Genomic DNA, 18,261 nt, shown 5'->3' with positions numbered 1-18,261 from the left:
TGGTAATGACACATTTTAATGTTCTGTATTTTTTAATACATTAAAGTCTATTTGAGAATGCATTTTTTATTTTATGAGATGTTTAATGTGAGATTTCTTAAGATTCCAGATATGCTAATTATTTTGCAGATACTAGCTTCAGTATGGTAAGCAACCAAAAGTGGAAAAAAAGAGCATACCATCTTGTGAGGGGTCATTATAAATAATCTTCTGGCTTTCTGTTTAGGGAATTTTTAATTTTAAAATGATTTATCATCTACATAAATTTTTGTATTTTTTTTGTATATTGATAACATTAATTTAAAAGCCTTTTTAGGTTTATTCGAAAGAGCTTGCTATGTATTTCCAAGCTGCTGAATTACATGTCAAAATACTGCAATAGAAATTTCAGTGTTTGTCGTTTTTTTCCTTTGGTGTATATTAAGGATAACTATTAAATTTTTTAAAAACTTTCTGCACTATCATTTATAAAACACAGTGTGAGTATGTCTTTCTATTGAATATCTATGTTTATAGATTAGAAGAACTGGCTGTGATTTGTGCTAATTATGACATTCCACATATAGTTAATAATGCTTATGGAGTGCAGTCTTCAAAGTGTATGCATCTCATTCAGCAGGTAAGAGAGTTTAAAATGATATGTATGTCAAGGAAAAATTCATTTTAACATATTATAGGATTATTACTTTTTCTTACAATCTGATATAGTAAAACAGTTATTTATGACCATCTGCTTCAGGTTGTGTTAGGAACTTACATCTGATAATCTCTCAATAAAAGTCATTATTCTTTGATACTGTGGTGATAATTGGACTGATAGCTTTGGTAGGCTAGAATCAACATAGAAATACTTTAGTAGTTTAGCTTTTAACTTTCTGAGACTGTTTCATTACCTGGATTTTCATTTTTCTAATATACTGGATTATACCATTTAAAAAATATGATTTAGTCTATATTTAAGGAATTATTGTACCTTATTATCTTAGACTAGAAGTGACTTCATTTATAAACATGCTAGTATATAGCTGTGGAATTGGCAGGTTTTTGTATTTTTTTTTTTAAGCATCAGCTAGATCCTGGTCATTTGTTTTAGGTTCTAATTTTGAAAATATGTCTTTGTTTCCCATGTGACTTATAATAAGAACTATGGCCTACAAGGCTTTGTGTATTCAGGCCTTTGCTGATTTGCTGATTTCATTTTCTACTGCTTTCCTTTTGCCTGCTGTGCTCCAACCACCCTTGCTGCCTTACTTTTTTTCCATTTTGTCACGTGCCTGCACTTCCAGGCCTTTGCTCTTGCTCATCCCACTTGCTGGATTGCTCTTCTAGAGAGTTGCGTAGCTTTCTTTAGGTCAGTGAGACTTCCTCAGAAACTCTGTCAATGATTGTTATTATTGACAATCAATAAACCGGTTACTGAACAAAGTGAGTGAATAAATGAAATATTGTGTTTATTTATACATGTATGATACAGGCTATATAGTTTGTGTGCATAATGATGTTAATATACATACTCAGTTTTGACATACATGTCAAACCCTATCTAACACCTCCCCCTTCCTTGCTAGCGTTTTCTAGTTTTTTATTTTTTTGAGATAGGGTCTCACTCTGTTGTCCAGGTTGGAGTTCACTGCAGCCTCAACTTCCCACGCTCAAGTGATCCTCCTACCTCAGCCTCCCGGGTAGCTGGGACCACAGGTGTGTGCCACCACACCCAGCCAACTTTTTGTATTTTTTCTAGAAATAGGGTTTTGTCATGCGGCCCAGACTGGTCTCAAACTCCTAGGCTCAAGCCAGCCTCCCACCTCGGCCCCACAAAGTGCTGGGATTGCAGATGTGAGCCACTGCGCCCAGCCCTTGCTAGCATTTTCTATCCTTCTTTTTGCTTTTTTACCATGTTCATTGATTTTAAGATGCTATGTTCTACATTTTGACATCTGAAATTGTGATGTCTTAATAATCAGTGGTGTCTTACAATGTTAATAGGCAGTGTTTTTTTTTACGTAGTGACATATAAAATAATGATGTTTCTTAAAATTGATGGCTCCTTGCTATTTTTCTCCAGAACACTTATCACCATTTGATATAATGTTTGTTATTGACAGTAATTAGAATTAAGGTTCTGTTGGGGTAGAACTTTGTTTTGTTCGCTGCTGTGCCCTCAGTACTTAAGACAATATCTGGTACATAATGGACAATTAATAACTGGTTACTGAACAGTCAGTGAATAAATAAAGTATTGTATTTATGCATGTATGGTATGGACTACATAGTTTGTGTGCATAATGATGTTAATATACACATACAGTTTTGACATACATGTGATTTGTGTTATGTGGGCATAAGTTATTCACAGATTACCTGTGTCTTGCTCCAATATGGTAAATGCTCTGAAGCACAATAGATACTATCTAGTACATTTTTTGTCTTTTATATTATTTTTAGTATACTAATATCATCTTTTACATAAATGTGGTTTATATGAAATAGTAATCACTGATTTGCTTAATTTCTTTACTCAACTTTGTATCAGTTAGGATGTCATTGGCAGCAAGTAACAGGCACCCAACTCAAGTTGGCTTAAACCAATAAGGAAATGGATTAATTTATGTAGCAAGTCCAGAGGTGGAGTGGGTTGTAGGCATGGTGTGTTGGGATTTCTTAAAACCTTTAGAGAAAGACTGTTTACCATTTCCTTGGTATTTCTTTTTGCTATTCCTTAACTTTTTAAGGCTTCTTCACTTATTGTAGACTAGGTTATATCTAATTTGTATGGTCATAGAGGAAGGGTGTACAATTTTCTACACTGGAAATCTTGAAAAACATTTTATTTCAGTGATTGATTTTTATTCCTCCTTTCCCTTTCCCTCTTGCTCTTCTTCTGTATAATTTTTAGCAGCTTCTCTCCTTTTAAAAGTCAAATACCATCAGTATTACTAAAAGTTTAGGAAAATGAGGAAGGAGTAGAAGATCACTCATAATGCTATTACCCTAACAAATACCCTTAACAATTTATGTATTTGCTTTTTCTCTTTTTATATGCATATTGTTTTTACATAGTTATATTCATTGTGTACATTTAATTTTTTTAGTGTTATATTTCTGTACCCTTCAGATGCTATAAAGTTTTCATAATGATCATTTTAATGATACAACATATTTTTAAATACTAGAAAATTTGGTGGTGCACTTGAAGAGGTTAAAACTAAGAGAGGCTGGGTGTGGTGGCTCCCCTCTGTAATTCCAGCACTTTGGAAGGCTGAAGCTTGTGGATCACTTGAAGCCAGGAGTTTGAGACCTCCCTGGGCAACAAAGCAAGACTCCATCTCTACAAAACTAAAATTAAAAAAAAAATTCTCTGGGTGTGGTGGTGTGTACTTGTAGTCCCAGCTACTCAGGAGGCTGAGGCAGGAGAATGGCATGAACCCAGGAGGCGGAGCTTGCAGTGAGCCGAGATAGCCCCACTGCACTCAGCCTGGGTGACAGAGCGAGACTCCGCCAAAAAAAAAATAAAAGCCCCAGAATACAATAAGAAAGGTGCTCTTGGGGTTGCACATCCCTAATACTCTGCTTTGTCATTACCTCTCTCCATTTGGGAGGTGGTTTTACTAAAATTTTAACCAAAAAATAAAACTATAAGGTGGATGAATAAACTTTTAAATGCAGATATTGTTGCAGATAATGTATTACCTTCTAAAGTTGACATTTGTTAAAAAATTTCTTTGATACCTAATATCTGGGTATGTTTATGGAGTGCATATGATATTTTGATACATGTACAGATTGTGGGATGATTAAGTCAGAGTACTTAGGCTATCCATTATGTGGCATTTATTATATCTTTTTGTGTTGGGAACATTTCACATCCTCTCTTCTAGGTATTTTGAAATATACAATACATTGTTGTTAACTATAGTCACTGTACTGTGCTGTTGAACATTAGAACTTATTAAAATGGACATTTCTTTAAAACAAAAAAAGCAAATATATAAACATTCTATTTTTCCCAAATTGGCCTTCACCAAAAGAGGTTGTGGCACTATTGATTTAAATCAAATGAATACTTGAGTCTTGTTGAGTGCAGGTTGCTGTTTCATGACATTCTAAAAAATTAAAGTTAGCCTTAATTCATCTCAATAGTCCTTATTGTTAATATATACCATTTACTACACACTCTCCATGTGTCAGGCATCCTACTAGGCTTTTTTTTTTTTTTTTTTTTGATACGGAATCTCGCTCTGTCGCCCAGGCTGGAGTGCAGTGGCGCGATCTTGGCTCACTGCAAGCTCCGCCTCCCAGGTTCACGCCATTCTCCTGCCTCAGCCTCCCGAGTAGCTGGGACTACAGGCGCCCACCACCATGCCTGGCTAATTTTTTGTATTTTTTAGTAGAGACGGGGTTTCACCGTGTTAGCCAGGATGGTCTCAATCTCCTGACCTCGTGATCCACCCGCCTTGGCCTCCCAAAGTGCTGGGATTACAGGTGTGAGCCACCGTGCCTGGCCCTCTACTAGGCTTTTAAAGTTATCAGCTGAATCCTGACAATTTAAGGTGTACTTCTTATTCCCATTCTGCACATGGGGAAATAAAATAAGTGGGATTAAGTGACTTGCCTAAGGTCCTGTAGCTACAAAATAGCCCATCTAGTTCAGTGCGACTCCAAAGTCCCATTTTTCTGTTAAAAAGCAAAGTACTAAAATACTAATACTGTAAGTCTTTTCTTGAGAAAATAATATTGCAATAATCAATCAATGAAGAAAAGTATAAATAAAATTTTTTTATTTTTATTGTTTTAACATTATGTTTTTAACTTTTTTGTTTTTAAGATGAGACCCCAGAATGACTTAAGGCTGAGCATATAGAGTGTTCTGTATGCACATAACCCCACCTCCAGGGGAAGTTAGTTTTGAGTAACCTATATTTCTGTTTATATTTACTAAAATGACGAATTTAAGAGATTCATGAATTATGGATGTTAGGATAGATTAATGGAGAGGGATATAGTAGAGTCACAAAAATATACATATAAGACTGATTATTTTGAGTCACAATGGATTGTAAAGTTCCAAAAGTGTGGGAAGCAGCAACTTTGCCTGTTAAGAATTTGAGAGAAGTAGGTATTACTACTGTTTATTCACAAACCCAATTGTCACTTCATTCAACAAATACTTTCTGGGTTCCTGCTTGTGTACCAGGCACCAGGGTAGGAGCTGGAGATGCAATAGTGAATCCGACAAAATCTTTAACCCTCATAGAGCATTCTATTTTTTGTGGGAAAGCAGAGAGTAAACCTTGAGTATGACAAGTCTTGGATAAATGCTCTGGTATTTGGGGAGGATGGATATCATTAGATGGAGTGATCTAGGAAGCACTCTTCAAGAAGTACATGTGAGTGGAGCTCTGAATGATGCAGGAGGAAGCTTTGCAGCTCTCTAGAGAGAGAGATTCCAGACAGAAGCTAACAGCCAAGACTCTGAGGCAGGAGCGTGCTTGGAATATGTGAGAAATAGCAAGGAGGCCATTATGGCTGAACCATAATGAACAAGGTGAACAGTGGTTGTAGAGCTTTGAGGTGCGTTAAGGGTTTGGGATTTTGTTTTTGGTATGATCATTGGCCATGGAAGGATTTCAAGCAGGAAAGAGTGACATGCTATGTGGGAAATAGACTGTAGGGAGGCAAGAGTGGAAGGCTGTTGCAGCAACCCATATGAGATTTGTTGGTGGCTTTGGCCAGGGTGGTAGTTGTGAAGGTGGTAATAAATGCTTTTATTCAGATGTATTTTGAGAGTGGATTTTAGAGCATATACTGATGACTTAGATGTAGCTGAAAAAAGGGGGTCTTGTACCATTTCTGAGATTGGGTCTAGCCTGTTTGTTTTCTTGCCACAGAATGTGCTGCCTTTTAAATGCTTTCTGTGTTTTAGTGATGGAAGGGTTCTAGCAAAGTCTGGTGCATTGATTCCTCTAGTACTTCTGCTTCCAGTTTAGGTTCCTGTTTCTCTCAGCAGGCCTTGGACAGTACTAAAATGTTAATACAAAGGCAACTCTGACTGTTCCACTTATCTTTATATGCTGCTACTTCGCATGTTTTCCAGTTTTTTTTTTATTCTGTTAGTCTTATATGCATCTCTCTATTTTCCTGTGATATGGTGAGATTTTCTCTGATCATGGTTTATTAGGAAATTAGAAAGAAGAGGAAGAGGAAGGTTAAGATTTGAACAGTTGTATAATGGCCTCCAGAGCAGCTGCTCCTCTTCCCTGCTTCGGCTGCTTCCACCTGTTGCCTGGATCTGGACTCTGAGATTAGGCCAGCTATCTGCTCCTTCTATTCTCCCTCAGATAGCAAGGTGTGAAAATGAAGGTCAAATATGGTTATAATATTAATAGGAATACAGATTGTGAATACAGATTGAAAATCTGTGGCTACAGATAAAGAAAAAGACTATGTTAGTTGTAATTTAGATAGTATCTCTATTTTTAAGAGGAGAAAATTGAAGCACATTAGACAGAAAGTTGGATGAGGACCGAACTTAGTTTTACATTTCTAGTAGGTAAGTATTCAATTTTTCACCAGAATATTAGATTTTCACTGGAAGTTCATTTGCAGTGGAATGAAATCTAAGTTTATAATATTAGGGAGCATGAGTTATGTAGAAACATTGCTTCTAGAATTGCCAAGAGTATACAAATAAAACTTCCATTAAGTGATGTTAAAAGTAAAACTTTGCATTTGTTTTTTATCTGAGTGCTTAAAATGGTCATACAGGTAGTAGATTGTCCAAGCATTAAAGAGAGGCACATGTATAATTAACTGTTTGGCAACTCGGATGGCTATAGTCCATTAGGTTATGGTGGCCACCCTCGAACTCACAGAGGATGTTTAAAACCACTTAATAGTTATAGGACCCATTGTAGACATTTGTTGTCAAAAAAAGGAGCACAGATGAGAGGCATGGGATGAATCCATTCTTTCTTATCAAATTTTAAGGTGTAAAGCTTTGTTTCATTAAAGTTCCCACCTGAGCTGATACTGAAACCGTGCTTGCCTCACAGAGTTGTTATGAAGATTAAATGATTTATGTGTGAAAGCAGGTTGTAAACTTAAAGTTGCACATATAAGGGGCACCATTAAAAATTTTGGTTTAATACTTAAAAACATTTTCTTGGCACTATTACAACCAAATAAAATAAAAATAAAATTTTTCAGTTTTTTCCATGCATTGTTTTAATGGTGTTTATTTTTATTCTAAGGTAGAGTTGACAAAAATTGTATATATTTACAGTGTACAATTTGATGTTTTGATGCATGTATATATTGTAAAATGGTTAAATCAGGCTAATATATTAATTAACTCAAATAGTTACAATTTTTTGTTGTGGTATTTGTTTGTTAATAGCAGTTGTCTGTTTTCCTAGCAACTAATATGTAATATCATATTGATTCCAGGGGGCTCGAGTTGGTAGAATAGATGCTTTTGTTCAGAGCTTGGACAAAAATTTTATGGTTCCAGTAGGTGGTGCTATAATTGCTGGCTTTAATGATTCCTTCATTCAGGAAATCAGCAAGATGTATCCAGGTAAATAAATAAGTTGCTTTTCAGAAAAAGTAGCTAACAAACAAAAATCCATTTGTACATAGGCTATTGTAGTAAATCTTAATTTCCAAAGCTACCCCCCCACCACAGTCTTAATGTAACTTATCCTTCTTATTTCAGGAAGAGCTTCAGCTTCACCTTCTTTAGATGTCCTTATTACTTTATTGTCACTTGGATCAAATGGCTATAAGAAGCTACTAAAAGAAAGAAAGGTAAGCTTTCCCTTTAGGTGTCGAATAACATTCTTGACTAGAACTGTGCTCCAAATCATTGGTGTTTTCTGCCTATTGGTTTCTTGCATTGGGAGGGAGACATCTAGTATGGTCCGACAGTATTTATTCAGATCTGGAACCACCATAGGTGGTTTCCTATTACTTTTTGTCAGCCTGTCTATCCAGATATTACGAGGAATCTTGGTTAGGTGATTTTGCTTTTATTTATTTACTTTTTAGAAACTCCTGCATTAGGGACTCTTATTCAATAAAATTCAATTCATATATCACTTAAAGGTACTTAAAGGTAGAAGCTCTTAAAAGACAAATGGACAAGTCATCTTTTTAGTTTTTGGAAACTTGAAAATTGTTTAAGAGTGAGATGTCAGTCATAAGAGGAAGAATCAGGTCAGAAGTTAGCTCTATCTTTTTTTTTTTTTTTTTTTTTTGAGCGGAGTCTTGGGCTGGAGTGCAATGGCACGATCTTGGCTCACTGCAACCTCCGCCTCCCAGGTTCAAACCATTCTTCTGCCTCAGCCTCCCGAGTAGCTGGGATTACAAGCGCCCGCCACCACACCTGACTAATTTTTTGTATTTTTAGTAGAGACGGGGTTTCACTATGTTGGCTAGGCTGATCTCCAACTCCTGACCTCGTGATCCACCTGCCTCAGCCTCCCAAAGTGCTGGGATTACAGATGTTACCCACCACGCCTGGCCTATTTCTTGTCATTATTGAACGCTGAACTCATTGGTTATATTGGTTATGAAAAGAAGTTACATTTATATTTGAAAACATGACTTTATCGCCAACACAACTAGCTTAATTCAGGACACCTCCAAAAGACAGAGCTTGTATAGCTAGGGCAGGCAGTGTTTTATTCATCTTCTATCTGGGAGAGAGTGAGTCCTCTGGTGCAGTTTTTAAATCTGATAACTTTCTAGGACTTAATAACAATTGTAGTCCCTTATATTTATAATAGTACTTTATATATTCTAAAGCATTTTCATATGTATTATCTCATAGATGATCTCATAGCCTTAGGATGAATACATAACAAGTTTAAAAATCTTGTGCTCTATTTTACCCCAGTCTTCCTTCCCCTACTAATTCATTCCATGGGATAGTAATTGTTTAATTGTGAGGACATTTCTTAAGATTTATGTGATATAGGAAAAGATGCTTAATGTCATTAGTAATTAGGGAAATGCAAATTTAAAACCACAATGAAATACCACTACACACCTTTTAGAATGGCTAATGTACCGAAATATGCAACAAGATAATGACTCTCAAATGCACTATGCTAAATGAAAGAAGTCAGACTCAAAAGGCTACATATTGTACAGTTTCATTTATATGCCATCCTGGAAAAGGTAAAAAATATAAGGAAAGAAGAAAGATTAATGGTTGCTAAAGGGTAGGGATTGGGGAGGGAACTTTTTAGGGTGATGAAACGTTTTATGTCTTGATAGTGGTAGTGGTTTCATGACTGTATATATTTGTCAAAATTCATAGAAGTGGGCACCTAAAAAACAGACATCCCGAATTTTACTATGTGAGCGAATTGTACCTCAGTAAGTCTGACAATGAATTTTTATACAATAAGAATAAAACTCTGGTTTTATAAACTCCAAATTGTAATCATTCATGGTCGTAGATTGTTGTAGCCAAGAGAAGACTGTGGCAAATCTTTCAAGAAAACAGATCCATATGTCAGATAACAACTCTCTATAGATGAGGAAAACTTGTCATCTGCTTCTATGAGAGTTTAGTTGTTTCAGTGGTTCTTAGCTCTCCTATAACTAGTCGTTTCGTCCTGGAAAAGTTTTAAAGATTTTATTTCCCCGTTTGTGAAAGACACAATTGATATCTCAGGCCACTTTTAGTCTTAAAAGACTCTAGAATATTTCTTAAAAGAGTTACTTCCTGGACTTTGGACATAATAATCATGGGAACTGGCCTGTAATTTAGTAATCCAGTATAAGGCATATTGGTAATATAAATTATACATTTTGTAAATTTGAGTTTTTCTTTTTAACGCAATGGTCTCTTCAGTTTCATGTTACCTCATACCCATTTTTACCCTTATCAAGCTGTCTTGGCTTCCCTCCCTGCATCTGAATAAGCCCACTTAAAATAGCGTAGTCTAAAGTACGGAAATGCAAAGGTAAAGTTGAATGTGGGATAAGATTCGAGTAAACATTTAACTTACTGTGTATTTATTGACCACATGTCATGTGTCAGGCATATAGATACATATAGATATAGCAGTCAATACAGTAGATAAAGATACTTGCTCTTGAGGAGCACACATTGCCTATGGGGGAAACCAGCAATAAACAGGCAACATAATATAGAAATTACAAAGTTTGCTTGAAGGTGAAAAGTGCTATGAACAAAAGCAAGAATAAGGAGAATTTGGGATGATGAGGTGGTAGTGGGAACTGATTTTTAAATATAGTGATTAGGGCAGGCCTCATTGAGAAGGTGACTTTTTTTTTTTTGAGATGGAGTCTCGTTCTGTCACCCAGGCTGGAGTGCAGTGGCGTGATCTTGCCTCACTGCAACCTCTGCCTCCCGGGCTCAAGTTATTCTCCTGCCTCAGCCTCCTGAGTAGCTGGGATTACAGGCACACATCACCATGCCTGGCTATTTTTTGTATTTTTAGTAGAGACGGGGTTTTGCCATGTTGGCCAGGCTGGTCTTGAACTCCTGACCTCATGTGATCCCCCCACCTTGGCCTCCCAGGGTGTTGGGACTACAGGCGTGAGCCTCCGTGCCCAGCCCAATACCGTGACATTTGAGTGAACTTGAAGTTTGAGGGAATATACACATATGATGGTGAAGTGCGTTTCAGGCAGAAAGCCAGTATCAGGACTCTAGGCCAGATGTGGACCTTGCGTATTTGAGAAGCAGCAAGGAGGCCAGTGTGGCTGGAGCAAAAAGAGCAAGGAGGAGAACTGTGGGAGTTGAGGTCAGGGTGGTAATGAGGGTGGGGCTGATCATGTGGGGCCTTCTAGGCCACAGTAAGGTCCTTGCCTCATACTCTGAGTGAAATAGGGAGCCACTGGAGGTTTGAATTGAGTAGAATGATCTGACAGGCTTTGAATGCTCACATTGATAATAGATTGGGGGGCAAGGGCAGAAGCTGGATGGATACCTGTTAGGAGCCTTTTATAGTGGTTAAGAAGTGATATTGGCTGGGAGCTAGATGGTGGCAGTGGAGGTAATAAGAAGTGGTTAGAGTCAGGTTTGACCTGAGCAATTGGAAGGATGGAACAGCCATTAGCTATGATGGGGAAGCTGTAGGTTTTGGGGGAAGACTAGGAGTTCAGTTTTGGACAAAATTGAATTTGAATTGACCTTAAGATAGAGTTGCAAAGTAGAGAGTAGGATATACAAGTTTAGGATTAAGAGAGAACTGGGCTGGAAATAAAAATCTGGGAGTTAATTGGCCAAGAGACTGGATGAGATTGCAAGAGAGTGAGTGTAAACAGAAAAGAGGTATAAGGACTGAGCTCTGGGCACTACAGCATTAAGAGGTCTGAGAAAAGCAACCAGCAAAGGAGACTTAGAAGGAACATTCAGTGAGGAGGAAGACCAAGAATGGTGTCCTAAGTCATCCCTTGGTATCACTCAGATACCAAAATCTTTAGATGCTCAAGTCCCATATATAAACTGACATAGTATTTTCATATAAATTATGCACATCCTCCTGTATTCCTTAAATCAACTCTAGATTACTTATAATACTGAATACAATGTAAATGTTACATAAGTAGTTGTTATACTGTATTGTTTAGGAAATAATGTCAAGAGAAGAACTCTGTGCGTATTCAGCACAGATGCAATTTGTTTTTTTTTTTCAAATATTTTCAATCCACACTTGGTTGAAGCTGTGGAGGCAGAACTCATGGATATGGAGGACCAACTGTGTATTAAGGAGGAGGGAGTGATTAGCATAGCTGATGGCACTGATAGGTCAAGTAGGGTGAGCATTAAGATTTGACCATTGGTTAGAAAGGTTTCATGTAAAAATCATTCTTAACATAGTCTTTCCATGCAAAGTTTGTGTTTATACAAATACCATATACATCCTTATACATTTATATACATATGAAATAATTACATGTAATACTGAGCACTTACTATGTGGAAGGCACTCTTCTAAGTACATTTTTATGTATACATTTAATCCTTAAAATATTCTTATGAGGTGGTGTTGTCCTCATTTTCATAGGAAATCAAGAAGTAACATGTATGAGGTGAATTGTGGAATATGGAATGAAATCTAGGCAATTGGGTCTCCTATTCTCTGTCTTAACTTCTAAATTCTACTTGCCTTTTTAAATATAGAAGATAATCTAGCCTGGTGGATTTATATGGCTGTAAATCTCAAGATATGGGTCTACTGATATCTAAAGGAGACAAAAACAGTGAATAAATCTAGCTACTCTGGCCAAAAAAGCTCAGTTATATTTTAGAGAGGATATATGTTGTTTGCTTGTGCAGAATCACTGTCATTGGAGAACTGCTCCTCCCTGACTCCAGGTGGTCCTGCTGAGTCTATCAATTACAGTGTCCCTCCTCTTTCATATGGTGGGCAGATGATCTGGCTAGCCTGGTTCACAGGCATGTGGAGATAGTGTCCTTCCAGTAGATTTGATTGATCCTTTAGAGACAGGACCTCTTGCTTTGCAGATAGTAAGCTGTAAGGATATAATCTTACAACTGTCAGCTGCCGTATTTCTAGCCATGCCAAGAGAGACTTCTCAACACTAGGGACTATAAGAAGAAAAACAGAATTAAGTCATTTGAGACTCTATCCAGCCATGCCTGCTTGTGGACTGGGCTGTGAGATGAAGCAGTAAATTCCCATCTCTGTTTTAAACTTTCTAATGCTGATACTTTTGATTCCTTTTATACCCTTAAGCCCTTATATCATTAAGTCTTTCACAATGTTTCCAACATTCATTTCTTTCCATTTCCACTGCTATCACTCCCTAATTTAAGTCCTTACCACATCCCACCTCATGGTTACAGTAATTTACTCACACTTCTCCTGTTCCCCCACCTTGGTCTACTCTAATTTGTCACATTGTAGAGCAGTGCCAGGTTAATATTCTAAAGACACAACTTTCAGAGGCCAAGGTGGGCAGATCATGAGGTCAAGAGATCGAGACCATCCTGGCCAAGATGGTGAAACCCTGTCTTTACTAAAAATACAAAAAGTAGCTGGGTGTGGTGGCACACACCTGTAGTCCCAGCTACTTGGGAGGCTGAGGCAGGAGAATCACTTGAACCCAGGAGGCGGAAGTTGCAGTGAGCTGAGATTGCACCACTGCACTCCAGCCTGGCGACAGAGTGAGACTCCATCTCAAAAAAAAAAAAAAAAAAAAAAAAGACACAACTTTCTTCAAGTTGTTTTGCTTTGGGTTCTGGTTGCCTACAAGACAAAGTTCAAACTCCTTTAAAAATAGTATTGGCCCCTGCTCATTCATTTATTCATTCAAACAAATATTTATGTGTAGGCCCTAAAGCTAAATCCACAAACAAGACTGACTTAGTCTTTACCTCCATGGAAATTATAGTTTTGGGAGGAAATCTAGATATTAAATAGTTACAAATCTGATGAGAATTATGAAAGGAAAGCAAGAGTGTGTGAGAGCATCTATTACCAAACCCAGCTGGGACACCTACCCCAGATCTGGAAGGGTCAGGTAAAATCTCCCTGGAGAAAAGACAGTGCATTTATTCATTGACATTCGTGGTGTGGTCCTAAGGTAGTACTGATGGCTAGTACAACTGTGGAACTATGAAAGGGTGTTTTAAACTGAGTCTAGAAAGCAAAGTACTGTGCAGTTATTTGAGAGTTTATGTTTTGATTCACTTTATAAAATCAGCTTTCCTTTAGGGTAGATTCAGATTCATTAGGTCAGAAGGAGGGCTTAGACAACTGCATTTTTAACAAAATTTTCCTGATGAATTTTGGTGCAGATTCATGTTTGATAGCCCTTGTTTTGGGGCACATAGGTCACTTGTATATATAACAGAAACTTGGAGAGGAAACATACAATGTCATAGCATTTTAACACTTATACATAGGTAGATAATATTTTATGGCATTTGAGATGAAATGCATAAATATCCCAAATATCAAAACTTCAAAATATAACATTAGTTATCTGTGTTTATTTCTGATCTTTTGTAGTCTTTTTTCTTAGATTTTTTTTTCTTTTTTCTTAGCTGCTTTTTGTTTTATATTGAGCACTCCTCAGATTTGGCTAAAATCATAAATTTATTTTATTTATTTATTTAATTTTATTTTTAAATAGAGATAGGGTCTTGCTATGTTGCCTAGGCTGGTCTTGAACTCCTGGACTCAAGCCATTCTCCTGCCTTGGCCTCCCAAAGTGTTGGGATTACAGGCATGAGCCTAAGTTTATTTTTAAACTAAATAAATGGAATATATTATAACTAACAATAAGACCATTATACAAAATTATAAGTCATTTTAAAAGTATACTTTATTATATAGATAGTAACTTTTAAGACTAAAAAAATATTATTTTAGGTTCTGGGGTACATGTACAGGATGTGCAGGTTTGTTACATAGGTAAACGTGTGCCATGGTGGTTTGCTGCACCTGTCAACATCACCTAAGTATTAAGCCCAGTACGCATTAGCTATTTTTTCTGATGCTCTCCCTCCCCCTGCACCCCTCTGACAGGCCCCAGTGTGTGGTGTTCCCCTCCCTGTGTTTGTGCGTTCTCATTGTTCAGCTCCCACTTAGAGTGAGACCATGCGGTATTTGGTTTTCTGTTCCTGCTTTAGTTTGCTGAGGATAGTCTTCCAGCTCCATCCATGTCCGTGCAAAGGACATGATGTCATTTCTTTTTAAGGCTGCATAGTATTCCATGGTGTAGATGTGCCACATTTTCTTTATCCAGTCTATCATTGATGAGCATTTGGGTTGATTCCATGTCTTTGCTGTTGTGAATAGTGCTGCATTGAACATACATGTGCATGTATCTTTATAATAGAATAATTTATATTCCTTTGGATATATATCCAGTAATGGGATTGCTGGGTCGAATGGCATTTCTGGTTCTAGATCTTGAGGAATCCCCACACTGTTTTCCAAAATGGTTGAACTAATTTACATTTCCACCAACAGTGTAAAAGTGTTCCTATTTCTCTGCAACCTTGCCAGCATCTGCTGTTTCTTGACTTTTTAATAATCACCATTCTGACTGGCATGAGATGGTATCTCATTGTGGTTTTGATTTGCATTTCTCTCATGATCAGTGATGTTGAGCTTTTTTTCATATGTTTGTTGGTTGTATGGATGTCTTCTTTTGAGAAGTGTCTGTTCGTGTCCTTTACCCACTTTTTAATGGGGTTGTTTGATTTTTTTTCTTGTAAATTTGTTTACGTTCATTGTAGACTGGATATTAGACCTTTGTCAGAAGGGTAAGTTGCAAAAATTTTTTCCCATTCTGTAGGTTGTCAGTTCACTCTGATGATAGTTTCTTTTGCTGTGCAGGAGCTCTTTAGTTTAATTAGATCACATTTGTCAATGTTTGCTTTTGTTGCAATTGCTTTTGACATTTTCATCATGAAATCTTTGCCTGTGCCAGTGTCCTGTATGGTATTGCCTAGATTTTCTTTTAGGGTTTTTATAATTTGGGGGTTTACATTTAAGTCTTTAATCCATCTTGAGTTAATTTTTGTCTAAGGTGTAAGGAAGGGGTTCAGTTTCAAGTTTCTGCATATGGCTAGCCAGTTTTCCCAGCACCATTTATTAAATAGAGAATCCTTTCCCCATTGCTTGTTTTTGTCAGGTTTGCCAAAGATCAGATGGTTGTAGATGTGTGGTCTTATTTCTGAGTTATCTATTCTGTTTCATTGGCCTATGTGTCTGTTTTTGTACCAGTACCATGCTGTTTTGGTTACTGTAGCCCTGTAGTATAGTTTGAAGTTGGGTAGCATGATGTCTCCAGCTTTTTTCTTTTTGCTTAGGATTGTCTTGGCTATACAGACTCTTTTTTGGTTCCATGTGAATTTTTAAATAGTTTTTTTCTAATTCTATGAAGAATGTCAACGGTAGTTTGATGAAAATAACATTGACTCTATAAATTTCTTTGGGCAGTGTGGCCATTTTCATGATAGTGGTTCTTCCTATCCATAATATGGAATGTTTTTACATTTGTTTGTGTCCTCTCTAATTTCCTTGAGCAGTGGTTTGTAGTTTCCCTTGAAGAGTTCCTTCACTTCCCTAGTTAGCTGTATTTCTAGGTATTTTATTTGCTTTGCAGTAATTGTGAATGTGAATTGTGAGAGCCAAATCATGAATGATTTGGCTCTCTGCTTGTTTGTTGTTGTATAGGAATGCTTGTGATTTTTGCACATTGATTTTATATTCTGAGACTTTGCTGAAGTTGCTTATCAGCTTAAGAAACTTTTGGGCTGAGACAATGGGGTTTTCTAGATACAGTATCATGTCATCTGCAACCAGAGACAGTTTGACTTCCTCTCTTCCCATTTGAATACCCTTTATTTCTTTCTCTTGCCTGATTGGCCTGGCCAGAACTTCCAATGGTATGTTGAATAAGAGTGGTGAGAGAGGGCATCCTTGTCTTGAGCTGGTTTTCAAGGGGAATGCTTCCAGCTTTTGCCCATTCAGTATGATATTGGCTGTGGGTTTGTCATAAATGGCTATTATTATTTTGAGATATGTTCCTTCAATACCTAATTTATTGAGAGTTTTTAACATGAAGGGATGTTGAATTTTACCAAAGGTATTTTCTGCATCTATTGAGATAATCATGTGATTTTTGTCTTTAGTTCTCTTTATTTGATGAATTACATTTATTGATTTGCGTGTGTTGAACCAGCCTTGCATCCTGGGGTTGAAGCCTACTGAGTCATGGTGGATAAGCTTTTTGATGTGTTGCTGGATGTGCTTCTGGTTTGCCAGGAATTTATTAAGGATTTTTGCATCGATGTTCATCAGGGATATTGGCCTGAAGTTTTTTTTTTTAAATTTCTGCCAGGTTTTGATATCAGGATGATGCTGGCCTCATAAAATGAGTTAAGGAGGAGTCCCTCCTTTTCAATTGTTGGGAATAGTTTCAGAAGAAATGGTACCAGGTTCTCTTTGTACCTCTGGTAGAATTCAGCTGTAAATCTGTCTGGTCCTGGGCTTTTTTTGGTTGGTAGGCTATTAATTACTGCCTCAATTTCAGAACTTGTTATTGGTCTATTCAGGGACTCAACTTCTTCCTGGTTCAGTCTTGGGAGGGTGTATATATGCAGGAATTTATCCATTTCTTCTACATTTTCTAGTTTATTTTCATAGTGGTGTTTATAGTATTCTCTGATAGTTGTTTGTATTTCTGTGGGTCAGTGGTGATACCCCGTTTATCATTTTTGTTGTGTCTATTTGATTCTTCTCTCTTTTCTTATTAGTCTAGCTAACAATCTACCTATTTTTTATTAATTTTTTTTAAAAACCCACTCCTGGATTCGTTGACTTTTTTTTTTTTTTAACGGTTTTTCGTGTCTCTGTCTCCTTCAGTTCCACTGTGATCTTGGTTGTTTCTTGTCTTCTGCTAGCTTTGGGATTTGTTTGCTCTTGGTTGTCTACTTCTTTTAGTTGATGTTAGAATGTCAATTTGGGATCTTTCTGGCTTTTTGATGTGAGCATTTAGTGCTATAAATTTCCCTTTTAACACTGCTTTAGCTGTATCCCAGAGATTCCAGTATGTTATCTCTTTGTTCTCATTAGTTTCAAAGAACTTCTTTATTTCTGCCTTAATTTCGTTATTTACCCAGGAGTCATTCAGGAACAGGTTGTTCAGTTTCAGTTGTGTGGTTTTGAGTGAGTTTCTTAACCTTGAGTTATAATTTAGTTGTGTTGCGGTCTGAGAGACTGTTATGATTTCAGTTCTTTTGCATTTGCTGAGGGGTGACACTTTTAAGATTTCTATATGCTGCCATTATAATGCCAAATAAGCATGTTATTTAGTATTTCTTGCTTTTGTTCTTGACTTTGAAACCATAAGTAAAAATAATAATATGCAATATTTACTACAATAAACTAATGTAAGTCTTGAGTAATTTTATAGTTAAACTTATTTAATTAGCAAATTAAACTGAGAGTTTGAGTGTACTCTTCTAAAAAATTACTATTATGTGTCTGAAATGAAACTTGGTCCTTAATTATGAGTACTTTGGTAGACTAATGCCCCCTTGGAATTTGCCATCCATCCCTCTATTCTTAGCATCCCTTACTTGATATATAGTAGATGCTCATCATATGTTTGTTGAATGTATGAACACAGGGTATTTAAGAACACCTGGATCAAATGTTGTATAATCATCTCATATTTTATATAGAATAAGTGTCTTTCTGGAAAATTAGTCAGAAAGCAAATTTTATACACACACAC

The 18,261-nt window shown here is 36.7% G+C and overlaps 1 protein-coding gene across 7 annotated transcripts in view; it reads left to right on the top strand.

Moving 5' to 3' along the window:
- SEPSECS (Sep (O-phosphoserine) tRNA:Sec (selenocysteine) tRNA synthase) overlaps window positions 1-18,261 on the top strand; it is a 53,304-nt gene that overhangs the window by 8,001 nt on the left and 27,042 nt on the right. For all 7 annotated transcript variants that reach the window (XR_010156495.1, XR_001716799.3, XR_001716802.4 and 4 more), the window contains 3 exons: window positions 517-619; window positions 7,447-7,576; window positions 7,715-7,806. Coding sequence is in view for 3 of the 7 variants with exons in the window: in XM_063809433.1 (XP_063665503.1) it covers window positions 517-619; window positions 7,447-7,576; window positions 7,715-7,806 (325 nt within the window). In the remaining 4 variants the exon portion in view is untranslated. The remainder of the gene's footprint in view (window positions 1-516; window positions 620-7,446; window positions 7,577-7,714; window positions 7,807-18,261) is intronic.

The sequence above is a fragment of the Pan troglodytes genome, chromosome 3, assembly GCF_028858775.2.
Source record: "Pan troglodytes isolate AG18354 chromosome 3, NHGRI_mPanTro3-v2.0_pri, whole genome shotgun sequence".
Lineage (NCBI taxonomy): Eukaryota > Metazoa > Chordata > Mammalia > Primates > Hominidae > Pan > Pan troglodytes.
The sequence above is the reverse complement of the archived record's forward strand: the minus strand, read 5'-3'. Positions and strand labels throughout refer to the sequence as shown.